The sequence below is a fragment of the Rhea pennata genome, chromosome 2, assembly GCF_028389875.1.
Source record: "Rhea pennata isolate bPtePen1 chromosome 2, bPtePen1.pri, whole genome shotgun sequence".
In the NCBI taxonomy this organism is placed as follows: domain Eukaryota; kingdom Metazoa; phylum Chordata; class Aves; order Rheiformes; family Rheidae; genus Rhea; species Rhea pennata.
The window spans coordinates 11,778,153-11,803,593 of NC_084664.1; the positions used below are offsets into that span (position 1 = coordinate 11,778,153).

Below are 25,441 nucleotides of genomic sequence, written 5' to 3' on the forward strand. Positions count from 1 at the left end.
ATGTCAGCACTTGAAGAGGAGGAGGAAGAGGAGGAGGAGGAAGAAGGTCGCTTTGCTTTCCTTCCTGCCCAGAAGTTGCGATGGAGGTAGTTAGACATGCTGATGAGGTCCGTTTGTTCATCAGCGCCACAAACCTTTTTGGCAAGGTCGTTCTCCAAGACAGGCGCGGTCGCTCGGGCTGTGCGTCGGTGCTGGCACTGGGGCTCGATCCCGCTCGGGACACCCCTGCGTGCCCTTCCCATGGGCCAGCTCATCCTGAGTGGCTGCACCGGGGGAAGGACTGCACAGGAGCACTGCAGGACTGGATCCAAAAGAGTAACACTGGGATTTGTTTTCAATAGCTTTGACTTTTTTTATTCTTTACTTTCCTTGTCCTTTATTTTTCTTAGCAGCCCCTTAAAGCACCATTTGGGCAGCCTGGTTCTGCAGGAGCTGCGCACGGAGGCGTGCTGCTCTGCAAAAGCACTCCCAAAGGGCAGGCAAAGTTTTCCAAAGACTTTTGTTGCCTTGAAGTGAATTTCAGCCTGTATTTTTTACCCTTTGCTGAACTCAAGCTCACTGCACACTCATTTCCCTCCACGCTGGATGGTCGTGCGTGGCTGCCACCCCTTGCGCAGCCTTGCTCACCTCCCGCGCGGGTGCTGGGCTCCGGGTCGCTCCGCTGCCCTGCACCCACGTGGGCACAGGACACAACGCCGACCGAGAACTGAGTGAACTGCCTTAATTTCAGGTAAAATACACTTGTCTGACTGCTGACAAGCCCAATTGCAATCTGACTAGCCAGATGCTTTCTCCTTCAGCCCACGTCACTCGGCCCGCGGTGGCGCGGTGGGACTTTGCTTCCCGCCGGTAGGAGTGTCGGCTTTGGTGTGCCAGCAGACTGAGCGACTCCCTTGCTCCAGAAGCAAGCTGAAAGGGAAACACAAGTGCCTTGTGTGCATGCACAGCAGAAATGCAGCATTAGATACCCCACTGAAAATGGAAGTGTTTTTACAAGTTTTCATTAAAAAAAAAAACACAAAAAACTGTTGTTCATTACAAAGCTTTCAAAATTAAGTAATCTCTGATAGTCACTTTATCACGGCTGGGACCAGCAGTTGAAAGCCTCCTGTTCTGTTAGAATTTCAGCCTTTGAGTGAAAAAAAATAATCACAGTGACAACCACACTTGGTTTGTTTTCTGCCTTTTCATTGCTGACCAAAGCGCTCTCAGCAGAGGGAGGGGGGAAAACGCTGTGGAGGAGTCCGGTGCGCAGTGCTGGGGACTGCGCCTGGGGTGGCGCGTGGCCTCCTGCCGCAGGCCTGGACCGTGAGACCGCGCGCCCAGGCTAGCGCAACCGGCCCGTATCCTCGCGGCGTCACACGGCTACGTGCAGCTTGGGGAGCTGATGATGTCCAAAAGAAATCCCTCTGCTGCATTTCGGGAGAAGCCTCCCGTATCCGAAGCCGAAGGTTTGCGAGCCACCAGAGGCATGCTAGAAATGTTAATGACCAAGGGTGTCTGCAACGGAGTTTAATTCCTTTCTATCTCCTCAGCCACCAACTTCCTTAGGGCAGTTGCTGGCTCAAACTCGTGTCTCCCTCTGCTCCGCGAACGCCAGCTGCGCCACGCTCCCCTCCCGCGCCGGCCTGCCCGAGACGCTGCTTTTCTCAGCATGGTCTTCTGCATGCCTTCTCCTCCTTCCGTCCTGCCTGGAGAGAAGTCCGTTTCTTGCACCACCTCTGCCCTCCTAACTCCACGAATTTCCTGCTTTTGGTGTTCCTGCAAAGCCACTTGGTTGAACTCGGCACACAGCAATTCATCCAAGCCTCCAAACTGCTCCTGCAGGGCCGCCGGGGCTACATTTCCCAGCCCCGGGGCTCCCTGATTTGGAGTGTGCTCATTCAGGTGAGCAAATCACTTGGTAGGTGCCTGATTTTAGGCATCTGAGTCCACATAGTTAGAAATTTTCAAAGCCTTGGGCCTTACTGCCACAGGTACAATCTTCTCTTTCCTAGCTTTACCTCCTTTTGGTCTCTCTTCCACACCAAATGCTACTCCTAAAACTGCCCACCTTTTATGGTTTCTTCCACTGGCTTCCTCTGCGGTAATGCAGACTCAGTTTGTAACCAGAGCATTAAAAACAAAGCAGCCACCTGACTCCATTTGTGCAAGTCTCCTTGATTTCCTCTCCCAGGCGGTTCTCAACCTTTGCCACATGCTGCCACGTGCATTTGGAAATCCTTCTCTTTGACTGTGCTTCCACCTGCTTTGTCCCCTCACTCAAATCCCTCCACTGGACACTTCCTTGCATGAAGCCTGTAACTGTCAAGCCACCAAAGCAAGAAATAATTAAAACAAGATCAACTTCATGCCTTTGGGATTAGCCCATGAGCCAGCAGTCATTGCATAATATTTTGCAATTTTTTTTAACTTATTTATTTTTGTGTTGCAAGATCCCTGAGGCAAAGATGTTGTGAGTGGTTTTCTTTTCTCTCCCCCCCACCCCCGAGTGTATCATGCCACAGGGCTTTGGCTTTGAAGCACTCTTCTCCATGTAGACCAGAAAGGTGTAAGAGTGTTCCCATCACCGACCTTGACTAGTATGAGGCATTATGGTCTCCTTAGGGAATGTCGGGTTGATCTAAAAGGCCACGCACTTCCCAACATCCCGACTTTGCAACAACGATGAGTGCAAGAAAATGCATCGCCGTGGATGGGCAGTGGTTCACTGGGTAAGAATGAGAGAGCTGCTGTTTAAAAGATGCAAACCTCAAGTAAAGTACAAATAAGGCAATCCTTGCGAGAGGAGTTTTTTTGGAGCAGCATTAAGGTGGTGCTGCTCAAAAGAGATCAGAAAAGCTCTGGCAGAAAAGCCTGCTATGGAAATGGAGCAAGGGGAATGGGAGCTTTTGGGAAAATGGCCTGCCAAAGGAAGCACTCTGGGAAACATAGGTTGTCTCAGGTCAAACAAGAATGTTCAATTTCATCCCCAAATGAAATCGTGCATTTGCATTTTCAGACTATATCTGATTTGGTTGTGTTTTTTCTCTTCAAATTCAAGCCGAAGTAAAATAATAACATCCTTGTTCTAACAAAAAATCCAGCTCCAGTTTGGTTCTTACCTGGGCGATGGGGTCGAACCTCCAGAAGGTCTTTGCGCGCTGTGTTTCCTCCTGCAGCACGCCCAGGCGGCAGCCACGTGGGCGCCAAGACGGGTCTGCTGAGTGCAGAATGCTGTGCTGGAGGACGCTGGAAGGTCCCCAAATCCAGTTCGTCTGAGGTTTCCTTCCCCTCCCCTGCCCTTGGGATGACGGAGGCGAGGAAAGCGGGTTTTTGTGAAAAACACGCTCGACAAATGGAGCTCAGCAGTGCACGCGCGCGTGCAGTAGCCCTCAGTGGGGCTTTCGCTGGCGGGCCCCAGAGTCACAGACTGCCCGTGTGGCAGCAGGCTCAGCATGGAAAGGGAGCAGAGGAGGAAGCTGCAAGGTTTCCAAAAAACTTTTTTCCCAGTATGTATCTTATCCCGATACTTATTGTTCTCTTGTGAGTATCAACTTGATGATGAAAAACTAGTGTTCCTGTTCTGTACGCAACTGGTCTCTTACACCGCTGTTGCCTTGCACGTGTGTGGACACACGTGCACACGCATCTACCATGGAAGTCCCATCATGCTCCTCAGCAGTTCAAAAGCCACCGTTTGTCAAAATGAGCTTTAAAATGCAGCTTGAAGAATTTTCACCTTTTAAAAAGCATAATTGTAAAACCATCAAAACTCTGCTTTTGCATAAAATTAAGTAAGTAATGATCCAGAATGATTTGCCTTCCCTGTCCTCACTGCGTTTTCCCCGCCCCGCTCCCTGCCGCAGACACGAGGGTCCTTGTAGCCCGCTGGCCGCGGGGCTCCTGCCGGCTCCCTCGCGAAGCCTGCAGGGACTCGGTGGCCACCTTCACGCTTGCAGTCCGCAGGTCTTCTGCTGAGCTACGTGAAATCCCAGGCACCGGGAACGGCCTTTTCCTCTCCGATCTTTTCAGCCGGGCTACCAAAGAAAGGGGTGACTGGGATTTTCATCTGTTGAAATCACATCTCCAAAACTGGAGCTAGGTCCAATCCTGTTCTCTGCAGCCGCTCTAGAAATCACATTATTTTTGCAAAGGGCTGATGGAAATAGGTAGATCACATTTCCTAGTGGTTCTGTCTGGCCACCCAAAGCTTCTGAATTTACAGAGAGGTCCTAGCCCCGTATTTGTGACAAACCAGTTACCTCGCTTTTCACACTGGCAGAAAGCTCCAGCAGGAGCGTTAACACTTGGATTGGTAACGTGAGCGATTCATTAGAAATATGCCAGTAGCAATACCTTGCAACAAAAGTGATAAGTGACAAATTTGAGGAGTTTTACAGTACTAATGCTTGTTATTGCTTCTCACAAAATGTTACCAAGCTTACAATAATCTTTACACTTTCAGCAAAAATGTGAACAGTATATTTGAATATATTAAAAAGAATTAAAAAAACATTTCACAAAAAACATTTGTTGCCATATGAAAGTCTTTCAGCAATAAATGCCCACACCAGTATTTAAACATTGTTAAAAGTATCATGATTTGTACTAATAAATTATGCAACAAGAGAGGTAAACAAAATAAAATTACAGTATAGCTATCAGTGTTCCTCCACAGAGCTTATGCAGCTCTAGGAAGCTCATTTTTAGATGACTAATTAAGAAACTGATATTTTCAGAGCAACAAAAATAAAAGCTTTTATTTGTTCATTTGAATATAAAACAGGCGTTATCACAGATGTACAAAGCGTACTGGTGGTTTAACATACAAGAAGGTTGCTGTCCTTTGCACATAAAAATTTTTGTTTGAAACTGTGATTGGCTGAGTTACATGAATTTCTCTAACCAGTCACCACACTCTATGAAATAACGCTGCTAACATTCAACTGATAAAAGGGACAGTCTTCCCTTGGGTAAAGTGTCAAGCAGGATTAAATATATATAATAAACAAGCACCATGAGGAATCTGCTCCTGTTTGATTAGTTTTGTGTTTAAATGTTCATTGTGTACCCTCTTTTTTTGTGCATGTGCATCAAGTTGATTACATGGTTTTGTCTGACTTCAAAAGCACAAGGTCACAAGACAAACATTTTATACATTCTCATGAATGGTTTATCTACAGTACAATTTCTAATACAGAACAATCCTTCTTTATTGCTCGGTCTGATGGTGCTTAAATGTTTCCTTCCTTTTGCTTGCACAACAAAACCAGAAACTCAGCTTATCATTTCTCTTAACTCAGGATTTAACAACCACAGATGACAGGTTGCAGAAGAGAGCTGTTATTAACTGCGTTTCACAACTGCATTGCAGGTCTTTTTTTTCTCTACAAATGCAAAGTTGACTTCGTGAAGGTTAAAGTGATGCCTTAAATGACAGTTGAATTTGTTTCGCAGTACTGAGATCAGCGATAGCGGGACTTCACAAGTTAGTTCACACACTGCAATTATGTTTGTAATCAATCAACATCTTGTCTGAAAGTTTACAACAACTTGCCATTAAGAACAGATTTTATTCTTTTTAGGGAGCAGAGAATGAATCTAACAAACTATAGGGTTGGTCTTCAGAGCATGAATAGGGATATTCACAGGACAGTGAAGTCGGAAAGGATGGGCTGAACTAAAACAAGGCTGATGTGGTAAGATGCTCTGTACTGTACATGCAGACTAAAATGTCCCTACCTCTTAAAAAGATTTTAAACAACCAGCATTGAGACTCAGAAGCCAAACAAAACTATCATTAGCAGGGGTCCATTTGTTGTGCAGACAAAATATGTCCCTTGGACGTCTAATGAACATGATTACATTTGCCCTGCAACGATCTTAGTCATGCATATCCCGTAATGAGAGCCAGCACATGAACGTATTTTGGACACTAAGAAAAGCATTCTTGGACTGCAGCTGGTAAATCCCACTCTTGCTCACAGATAGGTCAATTCGATTACAACCACACAAAGGAACCAGAAAGGTTAAAAGAAAAGGGCTGCAGGGAAGACAACAGAACTGGGAAAATCAAACCTCTCTTTTATCCAAAGGTAGTAAAATGAAGGCAGCTGTGATGCATGTTTTCCTACTCTTCTCCCACGGATGGCCTCAGACGGAGACCACGGGACTCCGTTCTTTAAAACAGGCAGTTCAGTTCCTCTGTTTTTTTAATTGTTTTGGGGACTAGTTAGCAGATGCACGACTTGTGCCAAATCAGTTGTAGTGACTGTACGCTCCTCTCTGTTAAGGAATAAATTAAAGACCATCGAAACAATCGTTTTCTGTAAATGTAAACTGGATGCATTGGCCACCAAGCTATGTGATCTAGCTGAGAGGCAAATGATAACTCTGTGCAAATTAGACACCCCAAAACTTTTCCTTATAGCAATAAAAACACCAACTAAAACAATGAAAAAATTGTGCAACAAAGTTCTGCAGCTAGACAACAGTGCTATTCCTCAACCTGCCTTTTCTAAGTCTAACAAGTGTATGCACATGCCAGCACGAATATTTATTGTTGCCTCCATGGCAAAGAAAAAAAATTATTGTAGTGCATTTTTTTAGTTTTTAATTCATTCACTGCCTTAAAGGCAGTAATAATTCCACTTGCTGGTATCTAGAGGATTCTTTTAGACAGGGATACTTAGCAATCCAGGATTGCTTTTTTCAAAAAATTTGTGAGTAACATTTGATTATCTACAGTGGGAGACACCATGCAAGTGACAAGTACTGCATTTTAAACTTTAAAATCTTTTGTCATTAGTGAATTTATATTTCATATATATATATTTGATGTGATACTATCCACTCAAGATAATACAACACTTTGTTTTTATATTAGCAAACATTTCAAGAGTTTAATATTCTTGAATGCTTTTTCTCTTTTATACTTCTAAAGAGATCAAAATAAATTAAACGTTTTGTACATAATTACAGAAGAAGTAGTTAACTTATTTTATCTTTTTAGTTTAGTACAAAGATATTTGCAAGTTCATTGCCGAAATACACCTTATTTATAAATTTCTTCCACTCTAACGCCAACCGCAAAGGCTCTTTGGCCTCTGTGCTTTCAGCATCTCTGACAGAGAGCTGCTAGAGTTCTAATTGGAAGGTGCTACTTTGGGTATTCTCCTCGTACCACTACGTAGTTTCCTAACAGGTGGGAATCTAAAATGGCTTAAATTAGTAATGGATCTGTATTCATCAGCTTTTTATGACATATTAAAACAAATGAACAAAACAAGTCTTTGTATTAGTATGCAAATTGTTTAAAAAGAATCCATTTGGAGGGCAGAATAAAAAAAATCTACTTCAGCTTACTTAACATAAAATACAAAGCCACATTTACTCAGAAAGCAGTAATGTCCAATAAGCAAAAAAAAAAAAAAAAAAAAAAAGGGTTTAAAATGGGCTTTTCCAACAAACTGAAGCGCCTTACCCCATAGTCCTTCTGTTCTAAAATTTAGTGGTAAAATAAAACATTTCACATTTTATTTCCTGCCAATCGTGACTGCTTTGAAAAGTCATAATAGAAACAGTTCCATTCTGATGAGTGTCAGCATCTTATCTGCACGTTTTTTTAGTGGACACCAAAAAATTTTATACATCTATAGTAAAGTCCATGGAAGCTTTAAGGTACAAGACTACATGTTGTAGGCCACATAGATGGGATCTAGCTGGTCTGCCAAAAATCCGTCTCGTAGGTGCATACGTTGTTTCTCTCCACGGGAGTTGATAGGAATTACACCAATGTCCACAACCACTACCACCCCTACAATCAGATAATGTTCCTCAAGGACCACATTGGTGACCAAAGGAACCAGGTCCAAGGCTTCTTGCTCTGATCCATCCAGCTCAACTACAACGACCAATAAATTCGTCCAGGTAAACACCGCACTGGAATGAAAGAAAAAGTAGTATTAATTCTCTTTACTGGTTTCAGCCCACATTGCATACTGTTTCTTTCAACTGCTGTGGTCAAAAACCCAGACCCCTTAGCCCCCATTTTAATATTGCTGCAATAGTGAACATTTGACTAAACTTTACAGAAACTTGAGTCTAATCATTGCCAATTATTGTAAGAAGCCAGTAAGAAACAGTCCAGTTCTATTCCCAAACCAGATATTGAAGAAATTGCCCTTCCACATATGGGAGATTGGAAGGAGAGAAACTCTGCTAGATTTTTCCCTCCATCCCACCTCTCAAACATTTTCAAAGCCTCACAAGTCTCACAGGAGGTCAGCAGGAGTCAGGAGCTCCAAGGAGCAGTCCTCAGTGCGTAAGACAGATGGACCATTGCTATTTCTTGCTCTAATCCACTCCCTCACATAAGTAATAATATTCTACACACACAGCTCGGATGTCAAAGCTGTACTCTATATCTTTCTTTGGCTTGTAAAATCAGGGTATGGTCTTCCAGAACTGTCTTAAGCATAAAGGCATCTGAAAGTTTGAGTATATTACACATATAAGCTAAATTCAGAAAAGAGCTACTTACCCTAAGGTCAATGCTTGACTGAGGCAAAAATGCATTGTTTTGGTCTACTAAGACAATCCCTCTCTGAAAATCCCTGCGCTTTGGTAACACATCTTTGCTCAGAGTTAGCTAAGAAAATATGTTTTATGTTGATGCTTGAAAGAGTAGATTTAAGAAGAAAAGTACTTGTTTTTTAAAAAATTTTATTTCATTTTCAGATCCCACTGAAGTATTGTTTGATTAAATTCTTCTGAGACTATTGATTTGTAAAATCAATGGGAAGTCAAAGGAAGGATATGCAGCCTCCTTTTGACTTGGTACTCCTTTGAAACTAATTTTAATTTGTAATTATGTTTTTGCAGAATGTCTAATAAGTTTTGATTGATGCTGAATATTAACAAAATGAAGTATCTGTCTGCACAGGTGACTGTCTCCAGAGGTGAGGTCCTAGAATTTTGATGGATTGCTGTGCAAACATTTAAATTAATATTACACATATTTTAACAAAAAAGCCTGGGAAGTTTTATTAAAATGATAGTTAGCACTTAAACACATGCTTTAAACTACTATTATCTTGTTATCTGGGAAAGAAATTGATGGCAAGTTTGAGGAGTAGGTCTTTAAAGTATGGTTTAGGAGGAGCTGGTGTGTCTGAGTTCAAAAGACTGATCCTTTAAACCTTCATGAAGCAGCTATCAATTACTAGAGCCACTGACATTCCTGAAAGGGTCTCTATTTTATTTAAAAAACATTTCACTAATCATGATTATAACCCACTGGTGACCACTGCAAGTACAAGCATAAACTGCCTATTGTATTCCCACCAGATGAGATGAAGTTACATTGGCCAGCACGTATCTGCTATGAATATACCCTTGCAGAATCCTTATAGCCGTGAGAACAAAGTAGGGACCTAGGAGGGCTGCACTTTCTCAAAAATCAGTCGCACTCAAAAGATGGCTCAAAGCCAATGCACTGAGCTGGGAATGGCCCCTTCTTTCGCTTCTGTTCCCCTCTACCTCAGGAATAGGAAGGAAGTTGTTGAAACACCTCCAGAGAAATAGGGCCATAATGGTTTTCTTCTCCAAATGTTTTGTGCAACTTTACCTACTTTCCATTATACAGAAGACAAAACCACTTCCTTCCAAGTTCAAAGAAGCTACATTCTGTTCTTCTTTCAAGGGTTTGAAGTTTAAATGAGCCAGCACTGTGCATGAATTCAGTTATGTACACATAAATTGTTTCTAAAGGTATATTTCATTATTAAAAACATTTTGGAAATGCATGGCCTAGTTAGATATAGCAACAGAAATGAACTGTGTCCCATTGTTTTGGTTGTTACATGTTAAGACACACTGGGTCCAGAGTTACAGGCTATTGATTTTATGCTGCTAAAAATTGCCAAGAGAACAGAATAATTTTAAATGACCTTTAGGTCAGATGCTCAAAACCAGAAGTTGCACAGCAGGATCATATATCCAGTCAACAAGTCACTACTTTCCTCAACTGAGTTGTGTGTCTCAAAATGAACACGTGTTTCTTTGAAGCTGAGGCTATTTTTAGACTCTATTGACTGGACATACCAGTACTTTTCTTTGCAACAGATATCAACACAGTTAAATCCCCAATGGATCATCGTAACTGAAACAGCAGTGGCTTCCAATAAAAACAGAGCCTTATGTCAGCATCCCAAATAAAGGTATGTACACAGTGTATATAAAAAGAGAGGTTTACTGGTTATTATTCATGGGGTATTTGCCAAAGACAAGTGGAGGACCTAGAAGAAGTTGAAACAGAAATTAAGTGAGAAAAATCAAGGAGAGTCAAGACAAGCACGGTGAATAAAAACTCAGTGATGGTGGCTGAAGAGGATCATTAGGCAGATCACTGGTTAGGAAGAGGTTGGGAACTGTGAGCAAAACAGATGCTGTTGGTCTGAACCAGTGTGTGTCCATTCTCTGCAAGGACCACATCAGAGAAACATCTCTGAGAATGTCTCAGAGAACATTCATCAGCAATTTCTCTCACTGGTGACAACAGTCACCAGATCTGAAGACCTTCAATTTTGGCTACATCTTTGGACAAGAGGTAGCAATAGTATCACATAACGTTTTCTGAAACCCCTCTCCAAATATGTGCCTTGTACATTGTAAACCAAAAACCTGGGCAGGGCTAAAGCTCTGAGGGGTGTTTGAACGTGTATCTACCTCCTTGCAGAAATCCAGTGGCCCTTCTCTTATCTCAGTGTACTCCAAACCTTCACAGTCATCGCTACCCCACTCAGGATTTCCATAATAACGGAAGGGAAGGATGGAAACATCCCCAAAGTCTTGGAAGTCTTTTTTGAGAAAAGAAACATAGTTTTTGGCCACTGAAATCAGTGATGACCATTTCTGTACTGTGATATAGCTACACACTGCTCATGAGCCCACACGCTGAGGACATACAAATCTCTGGCAAATGGGTACTGCTGAACACAGGAATTTATGAACTTCCTTGTCTCCAGTCCTGCTATATATTTCACCTTAAAATCTGTTGCCATCTTATAACAGAGTTGTCTCTAAATAGCTTGATCTGAAGACTGCATCTGCTGCTGATATGGATCTAACAGGTTTTAAAGGAGAATTTCATAGCATCCTTATAGTGTTTGTACTGGTCCACATGAGGATCTGAGTATCCTCCACCCTGTCTAATGCCTAGCTTGGTAGAGATGAGACCTTACCATGCTCTGTGGAGGCCGCCAACACGACAGAACCTCAGTTACAGTCAGCCAAGCAATTAATTATCTTAATTGTAATAGATATTTAAGAAAAAAGCAAAGATTTTTGACTAAAGAAATCAGTATGGTTTCTGTGCTTCATTATTAAGTTTACTGCTCCAGGTTGCACCCTAGCCAGGACTGAAAAGAAAAATGAAACTAACTAAATTGCTCCGACTGTTGAGACTGTGTGTTTTTTGGTTGAAGGGAAAGGAGCTGAGCTGCGGTTAGATCAAAACAAAAAAACTACCTGATTCAGTCTTCTCATGCAAGAATGATGAAAAGCAATTTGTTCCTTTGTCAGCTTCAAAAAATGATTAGCTGCTGTGTGCATTTGATGATGTGATACATTGATTAAGGCAAAACCTTTATTAACTTATCGGTTTACTGATTCAGTTTCCACTGTGACCTTGATCACTTCTTGATTTTATTAATAACCAATCTGAAAGTAACAGTGTGTTCACTAATAAAGTTTATTAGTGTTCATTTATTTTTAATGTTTGATTGCTTGCTCTTTCTAATAAGGCTCTTAAAGCCTGCACTTATGCCAGTTTGTTTGTTCTGATTAGCATGTAAGTCTAGAGCTCCAAGGAACAGCAACTGACTTACCTGGGAGCTGCTTGTCTCTCTCTAATTAAAACCTTAATCCTCCATGCACACTTAAAAACACATAAAAAAGACATACAGAATGATCTTAAGAGAAAACAGTCCTTCCTGATTAAATCTGTGTGCGAGAAGTTTCAAAGTAAAGATGTATTTACAGCTGAGCTATAAATTCTATGAATATCCTGACAGACTATTTCCTGGATCAATGGCAAATCCCCAGACATTATAGATACTTCAGCTTTATATAAGAGCCGGATCATTATAGAATCCTTACCATTCTGTGATGCTTTTGTGTGCTCTAATTACAGAGGTCTCAATATCGATCGGATGATATCTCATCCCTCGTAACTCCATGGCTTCATCTAATGCACCCACAACATAAAGTGCATCATGGCGTTCTAGTTGTAAAGGAAAAAAAAACATAACGATTTTATTCTCCAGTACATTAAATTACAAAAATGTTCACATGAATAAATAAATAAAATAAATATAACATTTGTAAATCATCCTTGAATTTCTGAAACCCTGAAGTGATTTCCAGATGAATGAACATTCTACATTACTGCAAAGCAATGTACAGCAGAAAGACAGGCAGAAGAGAACACAGAACACTATTCTGATTTGAGGAAGAGAAAGACAGATGTCTATATCCAAAGATAGTGGGAAAAATTCCTGTTTCTCCCAAGAGCAGATGCTGAACATATTCCTCTCCTCTTTCTAAGGCTTCCTAGGCAGTCAGCAGACTCCCTACTGCTCTCTCTCTCTTTTGAAGGAGAAAGGATGGACTTGACCATAGCACTACAAAATATGCTCTTGCAGTAACTCTGAGAATTTCAACACTAATGCTTAAGGCCACAAAGATGTTTATCTCTAAACCAGAAATAAGTAGTCTGTACTAGATTTCAAAGGGCTCGTTAAGACAAATGGCAAGCATGGAAGAATCATCGTCTTACAGTATGAATTCTTACTGACCTAAGAAATAAATGAGGCTGAAATGAGACTTTTAAAGAGATATTAGGCTGATAATAAACTACCTTATGTCATCCATGAAGGAAAGAATATTTACTAACAGATGTAAGAGCAGGTAACTTGCAGTTTACATTAATTCAAATAGATAGTTATATGGTGGTAACGCAACAGCAAGACTACCTCAACCAGTAATACAGGACAGAGAATTTTCTCCACAGGAAGCTAAAAAATGGAGGCTTAGCAGCTCTTTTCCAGCAGAAGATTTAAGTCATTTGGACAGTAAAGTTGTGATATCCTCAGAGAACCCCATATTTTCCCAAGGCTGAGTTACCATTATGAAATGAGAAAAGCCTACACAACTGAAATTAAATCTCTTCAGGAAGATGTTAACAAAAGGACAGAGACAGCAGTCATAATCCAGAGTAATTACTAAAATGCTTTCAGATTTGATGAATTCACTCTGCAGCTGAGCCACTCAGAGGCTGCAGCATCACTGGAGACGATACTTTGCCAATAACCTCAGCTACCACTTCCACCAGCCTCTGCTCCTGACACTGCGTTCTGCAAAAATAATGGTGAAGTAGCTTTTTCTCAAGCAGAGACTTTCACTGCCTTTATGTGCCTGGTAATACTTGTTTGCTTACATGTATACACAAGATAAGGAATGTCACAAAAACAAAAACCAAGGTCCTGTAGTTCCCTGACAGAAAACAAAATACATTGTAGCTTCTTTTCCAAGCTATTGCTTGCATTAAATGTCAGTAACCTTCCCCTGCAGTTTTAATGACAGAGGAATTCAAGAAATGGACAGCTTCTATTAATAACTTTATAAGCCAGGAATTATCCAAGAAGGTGGTCTTCAAATAAAGGACAGGGCTTAGATTTGCAACAAAGCTTTTTGCATACATATGAATATATTCCTGCAGATCTGACAGCAAGAGAGAAACTATGATATTTAAAAAATATTTCATATTTTTCAAGCTTGAGCAATGAGCATATTAACAGCGTCAAAAAAAATCACTGGTTGAGGGGATTTATAGTTCATATAGAAAACACAAGCACCTATGTTATGGCAAGGGGAAAGGAACTAAGTGTTTTAGCAGGTTAAACTTACCCACTGGTTTAGTTTCTGATTGTTGTAATAAAGGGTTTTGGAGGCACACAGGTTTTACAGAATGAACATATCTGATAGTGCAGGCTAAGACACACGGTGTGTCAGCCTCAAAACAACCCACAGCGTTGCTAATGCTGTCCAAATCATGTGCGCAGACCTTGGGTAGATGACAAGAAACCTCTTACCTCCATTTGCATCTGTAAGTTCTGTTCTTCTCAGGAACCCCAGATAACCAGTTCGAGCCCAAATAGTCTGTGTGTCTCCAAAGCTGAGTCTTGAATTAAAATGATCTGATTGCAAAGATTCATCTCCATATATGGTGAAATACCCACTGGCATTGTGAGTGCTGTGAACCCATATCTAAGTTAAAAGCAATTATACTAGTATTAATTAAAGTAGCTTTCCAGAATGAAGCATAATTGAAAATTCTTGATGCAAATATTTTTAGTCATAGTAGATAATACTATAATGCCTTTTAACACTGTTTCTGGAACAGTAACTGGCCCCGTTTCAGGCACGGTTGAGGCCCATATTTAACCCTCTGAAGGCAGAGTACAGGTCAGAGTGGCACCTCTTGGAAGGGGACATCAGCTTCGCAACTGCACGCAGGCAGGGACACCTTCACCCTGGCCTTCGGCCTCGGGCTGCCCTAAGGCTGCACAGACTCCTCGAACAGGCTCCGAGCGGGCCCACGGACCACAGCGCTCTGCCCAGCGCCCCGCGCTAGGATCGGTGCGTTAACCCCAGCCGGGCAACCCCTGCCAACACCAACCAGAGAGATACCTTCTACAGCAGCGGTGGTGGTGAGGGTGTTTACAACATAAGAAATAGCGGTGAAATTACTCTGTAGGGGACGTTGGGGAACCATCACTAATAGGGAAGGATTCATTTCATCTTATTTAAAGCATCATGGAAACATTAACAACTTCATTGTAACAAAATTTTACAAACAAATCTCACAGATTAGACTTTTTTAATTTTAATTATGACTAAGCAAATTCTTCATTTGGTTTGTTAGATCTTTAATTGCTCACTGAGAATAAACATTTTAAGTTTTCTTCTCTCTTGAAACATAAAATAAATTGGAAAAATAGTCTTTCTCATCTCAGTTAAAGAGAATACTAGTACATCGAAGCACAATGATTATAAAGAGAATAACATTAGAACCTAGCTGAAATTAGACTAATCAATGCACTTATTTTTTCATGTAAGTTTTCATCAGAATTAGTCAAGCTTCAAATAGAAAATGTAGTTGGAAAAAGCAATTTTTTCCCAAATTTTACATAAACTCAAACTATTATCAGTATTTATCAAGCATGTTAATAAAAATCTTAACAGTGATACAAATATCTTGCTGTAAACTTTATACATTATAGCGGTCTGTATCACAATTTTCTTAATTTGGCATTTGGTAAAATGTGTGATGAGAAACATACATGAGGATGGCTTTATGCCAGTAACTGAGTTCAGAGTATATAGAGGTAAGTTTTCAGGACTCACCTCACCAAGATGAGAATCTCCTAAGGGTCCCTTTGTTTCTGGATTGGCAATAATGATACGTACTCCTGGGAGGATCTGTTGAAGTGAAAAAAGAGACGGTGAGAAAGCAAATGATATATCTACTTATGCAATCGTACGCTGATTCTTCCTCTGTCAAAATTTCATACTAAACTAGCAGATATCCTTAAAAAGTTAAAGTAGACATATAAACAATTAGTCAATAAATGTAATAAATTCTGACATAACTGGGAAATGCTACAAAAGCTCTTTGTAAAAGGTGTTCTATCATTGAAAATTCCTCAGAAAGCAAATGTTCGCTTACACTACAAAACCCTATCAAAAGACTTCAAGCCTCTCTGATATAATATACTAGAAGAAATGATTTATAGAAAAACCTCTTTCCACATGAAACTTTGGTGTGAAACAAAAAGCCAAGGACACCACGAAATCTTTTAAGAAGTTGGCTCTTGCCAGTGACTGGCACTAGCCATTCAAACACTACTCAGGTGGGTAAAACCTGGAGTAGGAAAGGGAGCGTCCTATGACCATGGCTGTTTGCAGAGGTAAAACCAGGAAGCTGCAGATGAGTATTCACAGTACCAAGGGCAGGCCGTGACATAGTGCAGTAGCTGTCCTGAAGGCAGAGCTGGGAGGACCTCCTGGGTCTCCGAGGGCCTGTCCGTGGCCCTCACAGCCTCTCCTCTCCCCCCAAAAATGCTGACCCCCCAGAACATCCCCTCTACAGATGGTCAGCAGCCTGGGAGTAAAATATTGGCAAACTCAGTCCAGTTCTCAACAGAGGTGGATGGATGGAGGCATGGATAAGACATGGACAAAAAAATGCCTTTACGAATAGTGCATGTGTTGCACAAGAGTGAGGTGAGGAGGCTCAAATTCCTTCTTACTAGTGGGAAATGACTCCTGCATAAGAGAAGGAGGCATGGCTTTTGACAGAACGTCAATAAATCAGTAATGGTACTGTGCTGTAACTGCACCAGGAAAGAAGACAGGTCTTCAGTCTGCATGATGGATAAAGCCTTTCTGAACGCTATCTTTACTTCAAAAATGAACACAAATGGAAATTTACAGAAAATATTTATCATAAAAGATGTGTTCAAATCCTTTTTCAGTACTTACTTTTCCTGACTCCATGAGGGGCAAACTATGTGGAGATCCTCTTTCTACTAAACGAACTCTGTAAAACATACATAAAAAGAATATGCATAATATGCGGTTGCATTTATTTGCTTTTTATGAACATTTATTTCTAAAAGGAAAGGTTAATAGTTGCAGAGTTGAATGTTAGTTTTGGAACAGATGAAGCTTATATCCTGTAGAACATAATCAGGTCCAGTATTTAATGTTAGACAAAACTTATGGCTTGGAAAATAATGAAGAAAAGATGTGTGTCACATTTTCTTAAATATTAAATTCTTCAAATGTATTTTCTGCCTTTTATTTATTTTTGATTGGCTTTGTAAAGGAAAGTCCATGCACAAATTTATTCACAACAGAAGAGATTTAAAGTACAGATTTCCCACGAGAACATCATAAAAGTCAGGGCGAAGAAGCAAGAGCATGTGAGCTGAGTGAGCAACCGCATTCTATGAGCAGCTAATAGCTAAAATCAAAATCACATCTACACAGTTTATAATCAGGCCCCAGCTTGAAATCTGCGTTTGCAACATTTTAATTATTTTCAGGGGACAGTGCTTGATAAACAACTTAATCAGCCAAAAGTAATCATTAAATGAAAAAATGTGATTACTTTTGGTGTCAGACCTCTGCTCTGAGGGTGACTTTTGGGGCCTTTCACTCCCTTTGTAAGATACCACATTTTCCCACTAAAGGAACAGAAATGGCAGCTCTCCTTCTGTGGCATAATGGTCTCGAAGAGGTTCCCTCATTCAGGCTTTGAAAAATGGTCAGCTGGCAAGAATGAAAGGGACTGTAACATCCTAAAAGATCTCAGGAGCTTGGCTATGAGTTGCTAAAGAAATTTTTGGGCAACATATCCTAAGCAAGATAACTTAAAAGTTCTAACAACCCATGTGAACCTTAAGCTGCCCACTACTGGCATATTTTCATAAACCACTTAACCAATCCATATCTGCACTCCCATCCCAAGTGCTCTTCTTACCCCTTCCTTTCCCTCAGATGCCAGTGCCTCCCTTGGGCAGCTATGCGATTAGAAAGAAAAACAACTGAGATGATAGCCAAAAAAACATCTGTAAAAAGATAAAGGTGAAGTACTGGTGCAAAAGGGGGCACAGAAAGGCATAACTGGGAGCAGTCATGACAGATCTCTTCTGGGACTGTTCTGATGTTTTTGGTTTTTTTATAGACGGAGTAGGCAGTTTGGGAAAGAGGGATGAGACGCAGCCATGCCTCAGCTAAAGGTCTCTTTGGAGAAGAACAAAGCTTTGGCAATTTCAGCCCCTAAAGATAAAGAAGACAGAAAAAGATTTTATTATTATTCTTATTTCTTTGCTCCAGAGGCCATCTATAAAAGTGTAGATCGTCGAGGTCAAGGCAGGAACACTGCGTAGTGCTTTCCCTGGACTTCTGGGGAGTCTCTCAGCCTTGATGGACTGGGCAGACCTAAGCCTGGTGGCTTAGGAAACTGCAGATCAATGAGCAGTTATTCTCCACTAACAGCAAGAGAGATACAACCCAAATACCCAGCAATTTCAGACTACTTGTCCAAATCCCAACATCCACCTGCCCTGTTTGCCTGGGGGACACAGGCCACAGGAGCGGCACGCCGAGGAGCACGCGCACGGCTATCGTAACGCTGCTCTGTAAGGGTATGTCTGCAGAGACCGCACTTGCCGTGCTGTTCAAACGGCAAGCCAAACCACAGGCATGCAAGAGGCTGCAGTAAATGCTTTAAAAAGTAACTCTTAGGCATACTGAAAGCACTAGTTATTGCAAAAAGCCACCTGATAGTTTAATATCTATATTTCTACATTTTACATATCTTTTCCTTCTATAAAATCCATATTGGTGTAGAAATAGAAAATGTGTTTAACAGAGCTCTTCCAAACAACGGACCTCTGCAATCTTGGATGTGCATTTTGCAGACAGGTCCTTTGCAGAAGAACTATTTATCATCTAGAACATTTAATATCACCTTTATTAGACAGCATTACCCAATTTACTATTTATAAACATTTGTCAAATACATTTAATCATAAAAAAAGGACAATATCAAAACCCCAGTAACATGCAGTGGTAAGAAAGATGGTGTAACAGAGATCGCGGTCAGGAAATACTTCATTTGAATGAGAGATGTGGGTTTAAAAAAATTTATTTTGGTAACATTAGCAAAAAATTCCTGGGGCAGCAGAGGAGTACATCAGAGGTATCCAGTTCTCTGGAGATCCTGCTGGCCTTTGCTCCCTTCCTGTTACTAGGACATGCCTCAATGAAGTACTGCTAAATTCCAAGCCTAGTAGAAACTACATGTAATAAAGCTACACACTTAACAGTCAAATAAGTGACTGCTGCAAATGAATCCACTTTCATAAATTTGACCACCTCTCTTCTCTTTTCTTTCAGTATTTGTGCCTCCCACCTAGTTGTTATTACTGGCATATTTTTCTAGATCCTTTCTCCATCTATTTCCTCTAAGTGCATCTGATTTTTTGAACACATGAAGATCCAGAAGGTGCAATTTCTCAGTTTCTGATTCTGTTAAATTTCTTCTCCCACTATGTACTTTCCTCCTTACATCCCTATAGAACTGTCACCTCAGGGCACTAAAAATAGGAAACATTACATTTCCTTTAGGTTTTCTGCCCTGTTAGTGCTCAAACTCTTAGACTCCACTTAAAAGAAGTTTTGGCCTGTTCCTGCAAAACTCAATACATTTGGGAACATACTGTTAAACCTCTAACAACTCTGAAGTGATAAAGAAAAGAGAGATATTTTTCCACAAAGAGATTTTAAAGAATAGAAGTACAACATCAGATTCTGATGTTACCGACTCCAGTGTGCACACTTAAGTGTGTAACAGTCTTATTAGCTCTACTGGGACTATTTCTGTGAATAAATTATGGACATTATGCAATCATTTTTAAACCGAGTTTTACTGTGCCTCATCATAAAATAATTCAATCGTCCCCAGCAGATGCGATCGAAGACGTCCTCCCTCCGCCTCTGCAGCACCGCCAGCACATCTGGTCCAGCGGGCTAGGCAGAGGGGCAGCGATGCTGGCGAGGAAACCCAGGGCTCCTCGAGCCTTCTCAGGGCGGCGTTGGTAAACTTGCTCTGGATTTACAATTCCTAAGTAGTTAGAGAGTGCTCCCAGGCCCCGGAGCTGTAGGAAGGGCAAGTGCTGTATCGACACTGCTTGCCAGCCGTTCCTTGCTGGGGGCGAAAGCGGGCTCTCCCGAGCTCCCGGAGCCCTCCCTGCTGCTTCGTCTGCCCTCGGGCTGGGCAGGGAAGAGGAGAAGACGGCAGTAGAGCCAGCCTGGGCAAAGAGCCTGAAAAATTGAGTGGACGGGAGGAAAAAAGCTGCCCTTGGGCGTGAAAACCACTTCTGCATCTTCTGGTGGTTTGCGCTGAGAGGGGGAGAGCACAAATGAGGGACGAAGCGTAAGGAAAACACAGTCCCTCTCCCACCAAAGCGTCTCGGGCACAGGGACGGGAGCACCTTATGAGTAACTGCACTATTGTAAAGCTACAAGCAATGATCAACAGTAATGCTACACACAGTATTTTGACAGTACGATGTGGGGCAGTTTAACCTGTAGAATTTTCTTCACAGATTCCTAACAATCAATCTTTCTTCTTAAAAACATCTTGAGCTGGCGCTGCACAGTTCAGAAAGCTGCCCATGCTCCAAAGTCTGGCAAGGAGATTTAACAGGAAACGCAGCTACAACACTGATACGTGCTGAAGCTCATTTCTTGTTACAATTTAATACATTGGACAGATTTCATTTCCTCTAAATCATATTCTTACCATAGAAAAGTAGGACTGAAATCTGACTTGAGAATGAAAACTGGCAAGCTGTAACTAGCTGTCACTGCATGTACCACGCAGCACAGGGGATATTACAATACAGCAACAATGTCTTCCTGCCCAACTATCTTACACGAAGCTGCAAATTTTACTCAGGCTGCTTTTTCTATTTGGTTTGTCAGTGATGAAAACTCTCCAAAACGTACTCCACGGCTTGCTGGTACTCTCACCAACTAACAGGTTTGTCAGCAGAGCTATTAATATTGCTTTGAGAAGCTGGAGGGTCCAGAGGGTGCAGACTTCCACTAATCACTGCTAGGATGCCAAAACAGGGAAAAGCCTTCAAACGTGGCTCTGCTGCTGCGCTGAGAAAGACTCTGGGTTCGGTGATTCTAATAGAGACGGAAAGCAGCTAAAACGTCACCTGAGCCGCGCTCCCTGCCAAAAAAAGACTGTTCCCTCCAGCGCACTTTCTAGTGCTTTGTCTGCTCTCGTTGCAAATACATCAAATGATGAGGCTTCTGCCACTTCCATCCGAGTTTATTTCTCCATGAAACGTATTTCATAGTCAAGAACCTTTTCGCTGCAATGTTTGGCATGTATTGTTTTTAGCTTTCGCTTGCTATTTCCAATTCATTCACCACGTACAATTTCAAATAATTGCTCCCCTTTGCAGGCATTTTTAACCTTTCTAAAGATATCTCAGCTAAACAGTTTGCCTTTTTCCCTACCAGCTGGCTGAAAACCTGATGGTTAACTTTCCCCTTTCCTTCAGAGCTGCTCGCACAGGCCGAGGCACGGTACCTGCCCCCCACCGCCCTGCAGTGGGACAGCTCCCCTTGCTGCTAACCGGCACCACGTCTTCCACCTCGCAAGATGCTGTCCCCCTCAAGTCTCCCTGCAGACCCTCGAGTCTCTTCCTTCCTCCTATGAGTGATCTGTTCTCACCCCACACTGCTTTGCAACATGCCAGCTTAGAAGTCCAGCGTTCTTTAATTTCTTTGATTTCTTTAATACCAGTTCTTCTGCACACTACTTTCCTTCATATGATGCAGGTATAGCCTAGCATCTACTGCAAATACACTATATATACACATATGTATGTATATGTGAACGCATATACACATGTACATATATATATATACACGTATATATATACACCTACACACACACAAAATGTCAGTATACATCTCCCAAGCCTCCTCCTTGCCCACAGCCCTTCTGCAGTCAGAGGACAGAGCTGATGGTCTCTTCTGTTTCATTCCAGCCCTGTTTCCAACGATTTCTTGCTGACTGTCACCTTGCATTAGAAGTAGCCCTTGTGGGGCTTTCTCATCCTGCAAGAAACTGTTGTTTTGAAAAGTGTTGTTTACTAAACTGGAAGAAAAAGGTAAAATATGGAAACAAGCTGTGAACTGAATCTGTAAAGAATGTTGCAGGTCAGAAAAAGACATTATTTATACTTAGTTTTTCATTTTTTTTAAGGGTAAGTTTATTAATTTTTCAAACAGAAAACGTTTTAATCACCATCATAAGCAAAAAACCAAAAAATTAAAATAGCTGAGTATTTTTTTCCCTTAAGCTGAAAAAGATCTGTCAAAACTGACACTTCTAACTTCAAGAAAATGATCTTTTCTGATGAAAAAAAAATCCTATTTAATTGGACATTTTAACCAAAATCTAATTGCAGGGCATATCATGGCAGAGATCACATGTACACTTGCGTAGATAAATCCCATAATACAGGAATTTCCCAATTTTGTTTGAAATGCCCAGGAACTATCGCAATGTGTAAACATCTATCACACATGCACCATGCTCTGATGCTGAGACGGTGCCTGGGTAGGGCCGCGGGTGGGAAAGTGCTGATGCAGCCTGCTTGGCCTTTCTGTATAATAGCAAAGATGGGGACTGCAGGTACGAGTGGATCCTGGACTGGGGTTGGGGCTCTTTGACACTCAGGACTTTCAGTGCATCTTCTCTTCACTCAAAATATTTTTACATAAAGTATTTCCACATAAACTGTTCCAGAATTTACAAGTCAGTGGGCTCATTCTACCCAAAATGGAAATATGAATCACATAAGAACATAAGCTCTGCCTTCCAAGAAGAAATACCCCATACAAATAGCTAGCTCCGAAAAGGGAGGAAAACAGCAGGCTGAGCACTTATGCCGAAGGGAAAATTCAGATAGTGAAAAAGAGTTTCCCAGTATCATGCTGACTTCCTCAAAGCAGTTTACTTCCTATGACATGATAAATTTAGATAACAGACAAAGACAAGTGAGGCTAAAAAAAAGGAGTTTTTGGATAGAGGCAACCTTTAGCCAACAAAATGAACAACCCTTAAATCTTCTCGGTGTCCAGGACATGCTTTTAGAAAAGCTTAATCTTGTTAACTCTATAGTCAACAAGTCAAGTTAAAGAAGTAGCACTACATCACTTCCTTTAACATAAAAACTGTCCTGTACTAGAGACCTGGATTATACTTCATGTCCCTAATTCCCTGATGTCAAAAGAATATAGCTTCCTATGCATCAAGTGGCTAAATAAAGAAGCAGAAAAGGTTAAAAAATTTTTAAGACAGTTCAAAAAGTTGAAAAGGAACCAAAATCAGTCAGGAATTCAAAAAAGGCATATTCAAAGCTTCAGAATTTTTAAAAAAGTAATAGTAATTTTATTCTATGGAAATATATTTTAAAAATTCCCATGTTTATGTCTCTCTTTTCAACCTTAAAGTACTTTAAAATGTTCAACTTTCATTCTTTGTAAATTGCTTTCAATTTGTATAAATTAAATTTGTCCATTTCAACTTAATGGCATGGACTGTGACTCCTGAGAATTCAGCTGCCTTCTCGGCCGCGGCTCACGCCTATTTGGCCACCTGGGCAAAGCGTCACTGTTGTCTGTGCTTCAGATTCCCATTTGCAAAAATTGCCATAATGCTGCTCTTAGCCGTTATCTTGTCTATTTATATTACAAGCCTCTCAGGACTTGCTGTTTATTGCTAATTGTTTTATGGTACCTTTCATGATCATAATTGTGATCTGCTGATTCTCTTTAATAACATGTGCTTTTTGCATTTTATAATCCTCTATCTTCTCAGTTCTAACTGAGCAAAAGAAATAGGGAAAATGCACAGCTTTTGTTACAACAAATGTGGGGACTGAAAACCTTTTCATGTAGCAGAAATACCATATTTGTAACTAATGGAAATGGTTTTGTATTAATTTTCTGGTTTCCTACAATATTTTCTAAGGTGAAATTTCTGAAATGAAGTCACTTGCTTCCACCTGCACCCGTACTGTGCTACAAGCTTCAGAAGTGAGAGCACCAGAGCGCTCGCCCCGTGCTCCCGGGGAAGGACTTGCAGCAATTTCCTTCTGGCTAACAACCATCGCAGAGATTTCCTGCGCATGGGAAAGTTAACTCCGAGCTATTTTTTCGACTGAGTTAATACCGCAGATCCGCACTCTGCAGCCAAAGTCAGAGTGCCTGAAGGCACTGAAAAGGAACCATCCTTTTTGCAGGAGAACTATTGGGAAGCTTGGCCAAGCCTCGCCGGAAACCTTCACATAAATAAGCTCATTTTCTGTGAACAGATGCTTCTAGCACATATAAATCTTAACGAGGATTTGTGAGACTGGAAACAAGATACTAAGAGCTATTGAAGAGAGCTATTTAAGCGGATATTACACTCTAACATAGTGAGGGATTCTTATATAAATATAGGACGTTTTTACTCTTTTGCAGAGATATCCTTCCCATAGCCTAATAATTCTGTATTCTTGCAGCTGGGGAAAGCAGTGATGCCAGGAGCCACGCGAGTGCCCACGGCTAGCAAAGCCTGCGTGGGTCAGAAGGGTGACGGAGCCCACGTCCAAGGGTCCCCATCGGCGCAGCACCCACTCCCTCAGAAAGGTGACTTGCCAGCTTGCTCCATTAATTCCTACCTACTGTAAGGATCAAGACCGGTATAGAAGGACAGGAAACACAGAGAGAAGCTCAGGATATTCTAAAATGAGAAATTCCTATTTTTAACAGCTTCAGATATTCTTCAAGATTAAAATTGCTGGTGTGCTTCAATAAGCAAGGATATTATTGGAAAATTCTAAATTGATTTGTAAAAACAAACAGAAATAGAACCATTTTCCAATCAGTTCTGTTATTAATATTTGAAGAATCACAGGCAAGCAGCATTTGTAAATGATTATGAAAAATGTATATTTGAAATACACCTCCTTTCCCAGATAGCTAAGGCTTTTTTTCCTTCATTCTATTATATATTTTGTACATGTCACCATCTTCTCTTTCACCTAACCTCTCCAAGGAATTATACCTGGAATTTCTCTGACTTACAGTTTGAGGTGAAGTATCCTAAACCACATCCTCCTGCAAAAACCACCATTAGAGCCAACTCTTATCATCATGTTTCTCTAGAATTGTAATATTCTGACTGTCTGAAGACCACCTTATCAAAGAAGAAACAGACTTCTTTCAAGGGAGGAAATACTCCAAGGGCTAATAATCATTTCTTAGAAAGCACAGAAGTTACTTTCTAGGACCCTCACCCTTCTAGTTTAGTATTGTAGCTCAGACTGATCACAAGAAGAGGAGTTGGTTTTTCATCTGAAAGTTATTGAATATTTGCCCCTTTCTCCTCCCCTGCAACTGAGGTTGGTTTATGCCTGGAAACCTGAAGCATCTTTCAAAGCTCTTAAAACAGCCATATTTACAATTTTTGCCATAACACTGGATCCTCTCACATAAACAGCAAAATCTCTTAGACAATGTTGAAAACAGTTTGCTCCTCTTCAGAGGCACAAGCTGTCAGCTATTTTCTTCATCCCTGATTCCCAGTCCTGCAGAGACCACATGAGCTGCTGGGTTTGTCCCCACCAACGCGAGAGGTGCAGGACAGGACCTGTCCTCTGCGCCACGTAGACCCAGACTTTTCCTCTAAGTTAGGATTTGAAGTGTTGATATTATACTTCCCCAGCTGAATTTACTTTTCTTTCTGGGA

At 41.2% G+C, this 25,441-nt stretch overlaps 1 protein-coding gene across 7 annotated transcripts in view; it reads right to left on the reverse strand.

Moving 5' to 3' along the window:
- Positions 1–4,714: 4,714 nt before the first annotated feature.
- Positions 4,715–25,441, reverse strand: part of DIP2C (disco interacting protein 2 homolog C) — a 318,346-nt gene continuing 297,619 nt past the window's right edge. For all 7 annotated transcript variants that reach the window (XM_062568858.1, XM_062568857.1, XM_062568855.1 and 4 more), the window contains 5 exons: positions 16,588–16,645; positions 15,451–15,525; positions 14,136–14,310; positions 12,142–12,265; positions 4,715–7,923 (listed from right to left, as the gene is read on the reverse strand). In XM_062568858.1, coding sequence (XP_062424842.1) covers positions 7,671–7,923; positions 12,142–12,265; positions 14,136–14,310; positions 15,451–15,525; positions 16,588–16,645 — 685 coding nt within the window. In that variant the 3' untranslated portion in view covers positions 4,715–7,670. The remainder of the gene's footprint in view (positions 7,924–12,141; positions 12,266–14,135; positions 14,311–15,450; positions 15,526–16,587; positions 16,646–25,441) is intronic.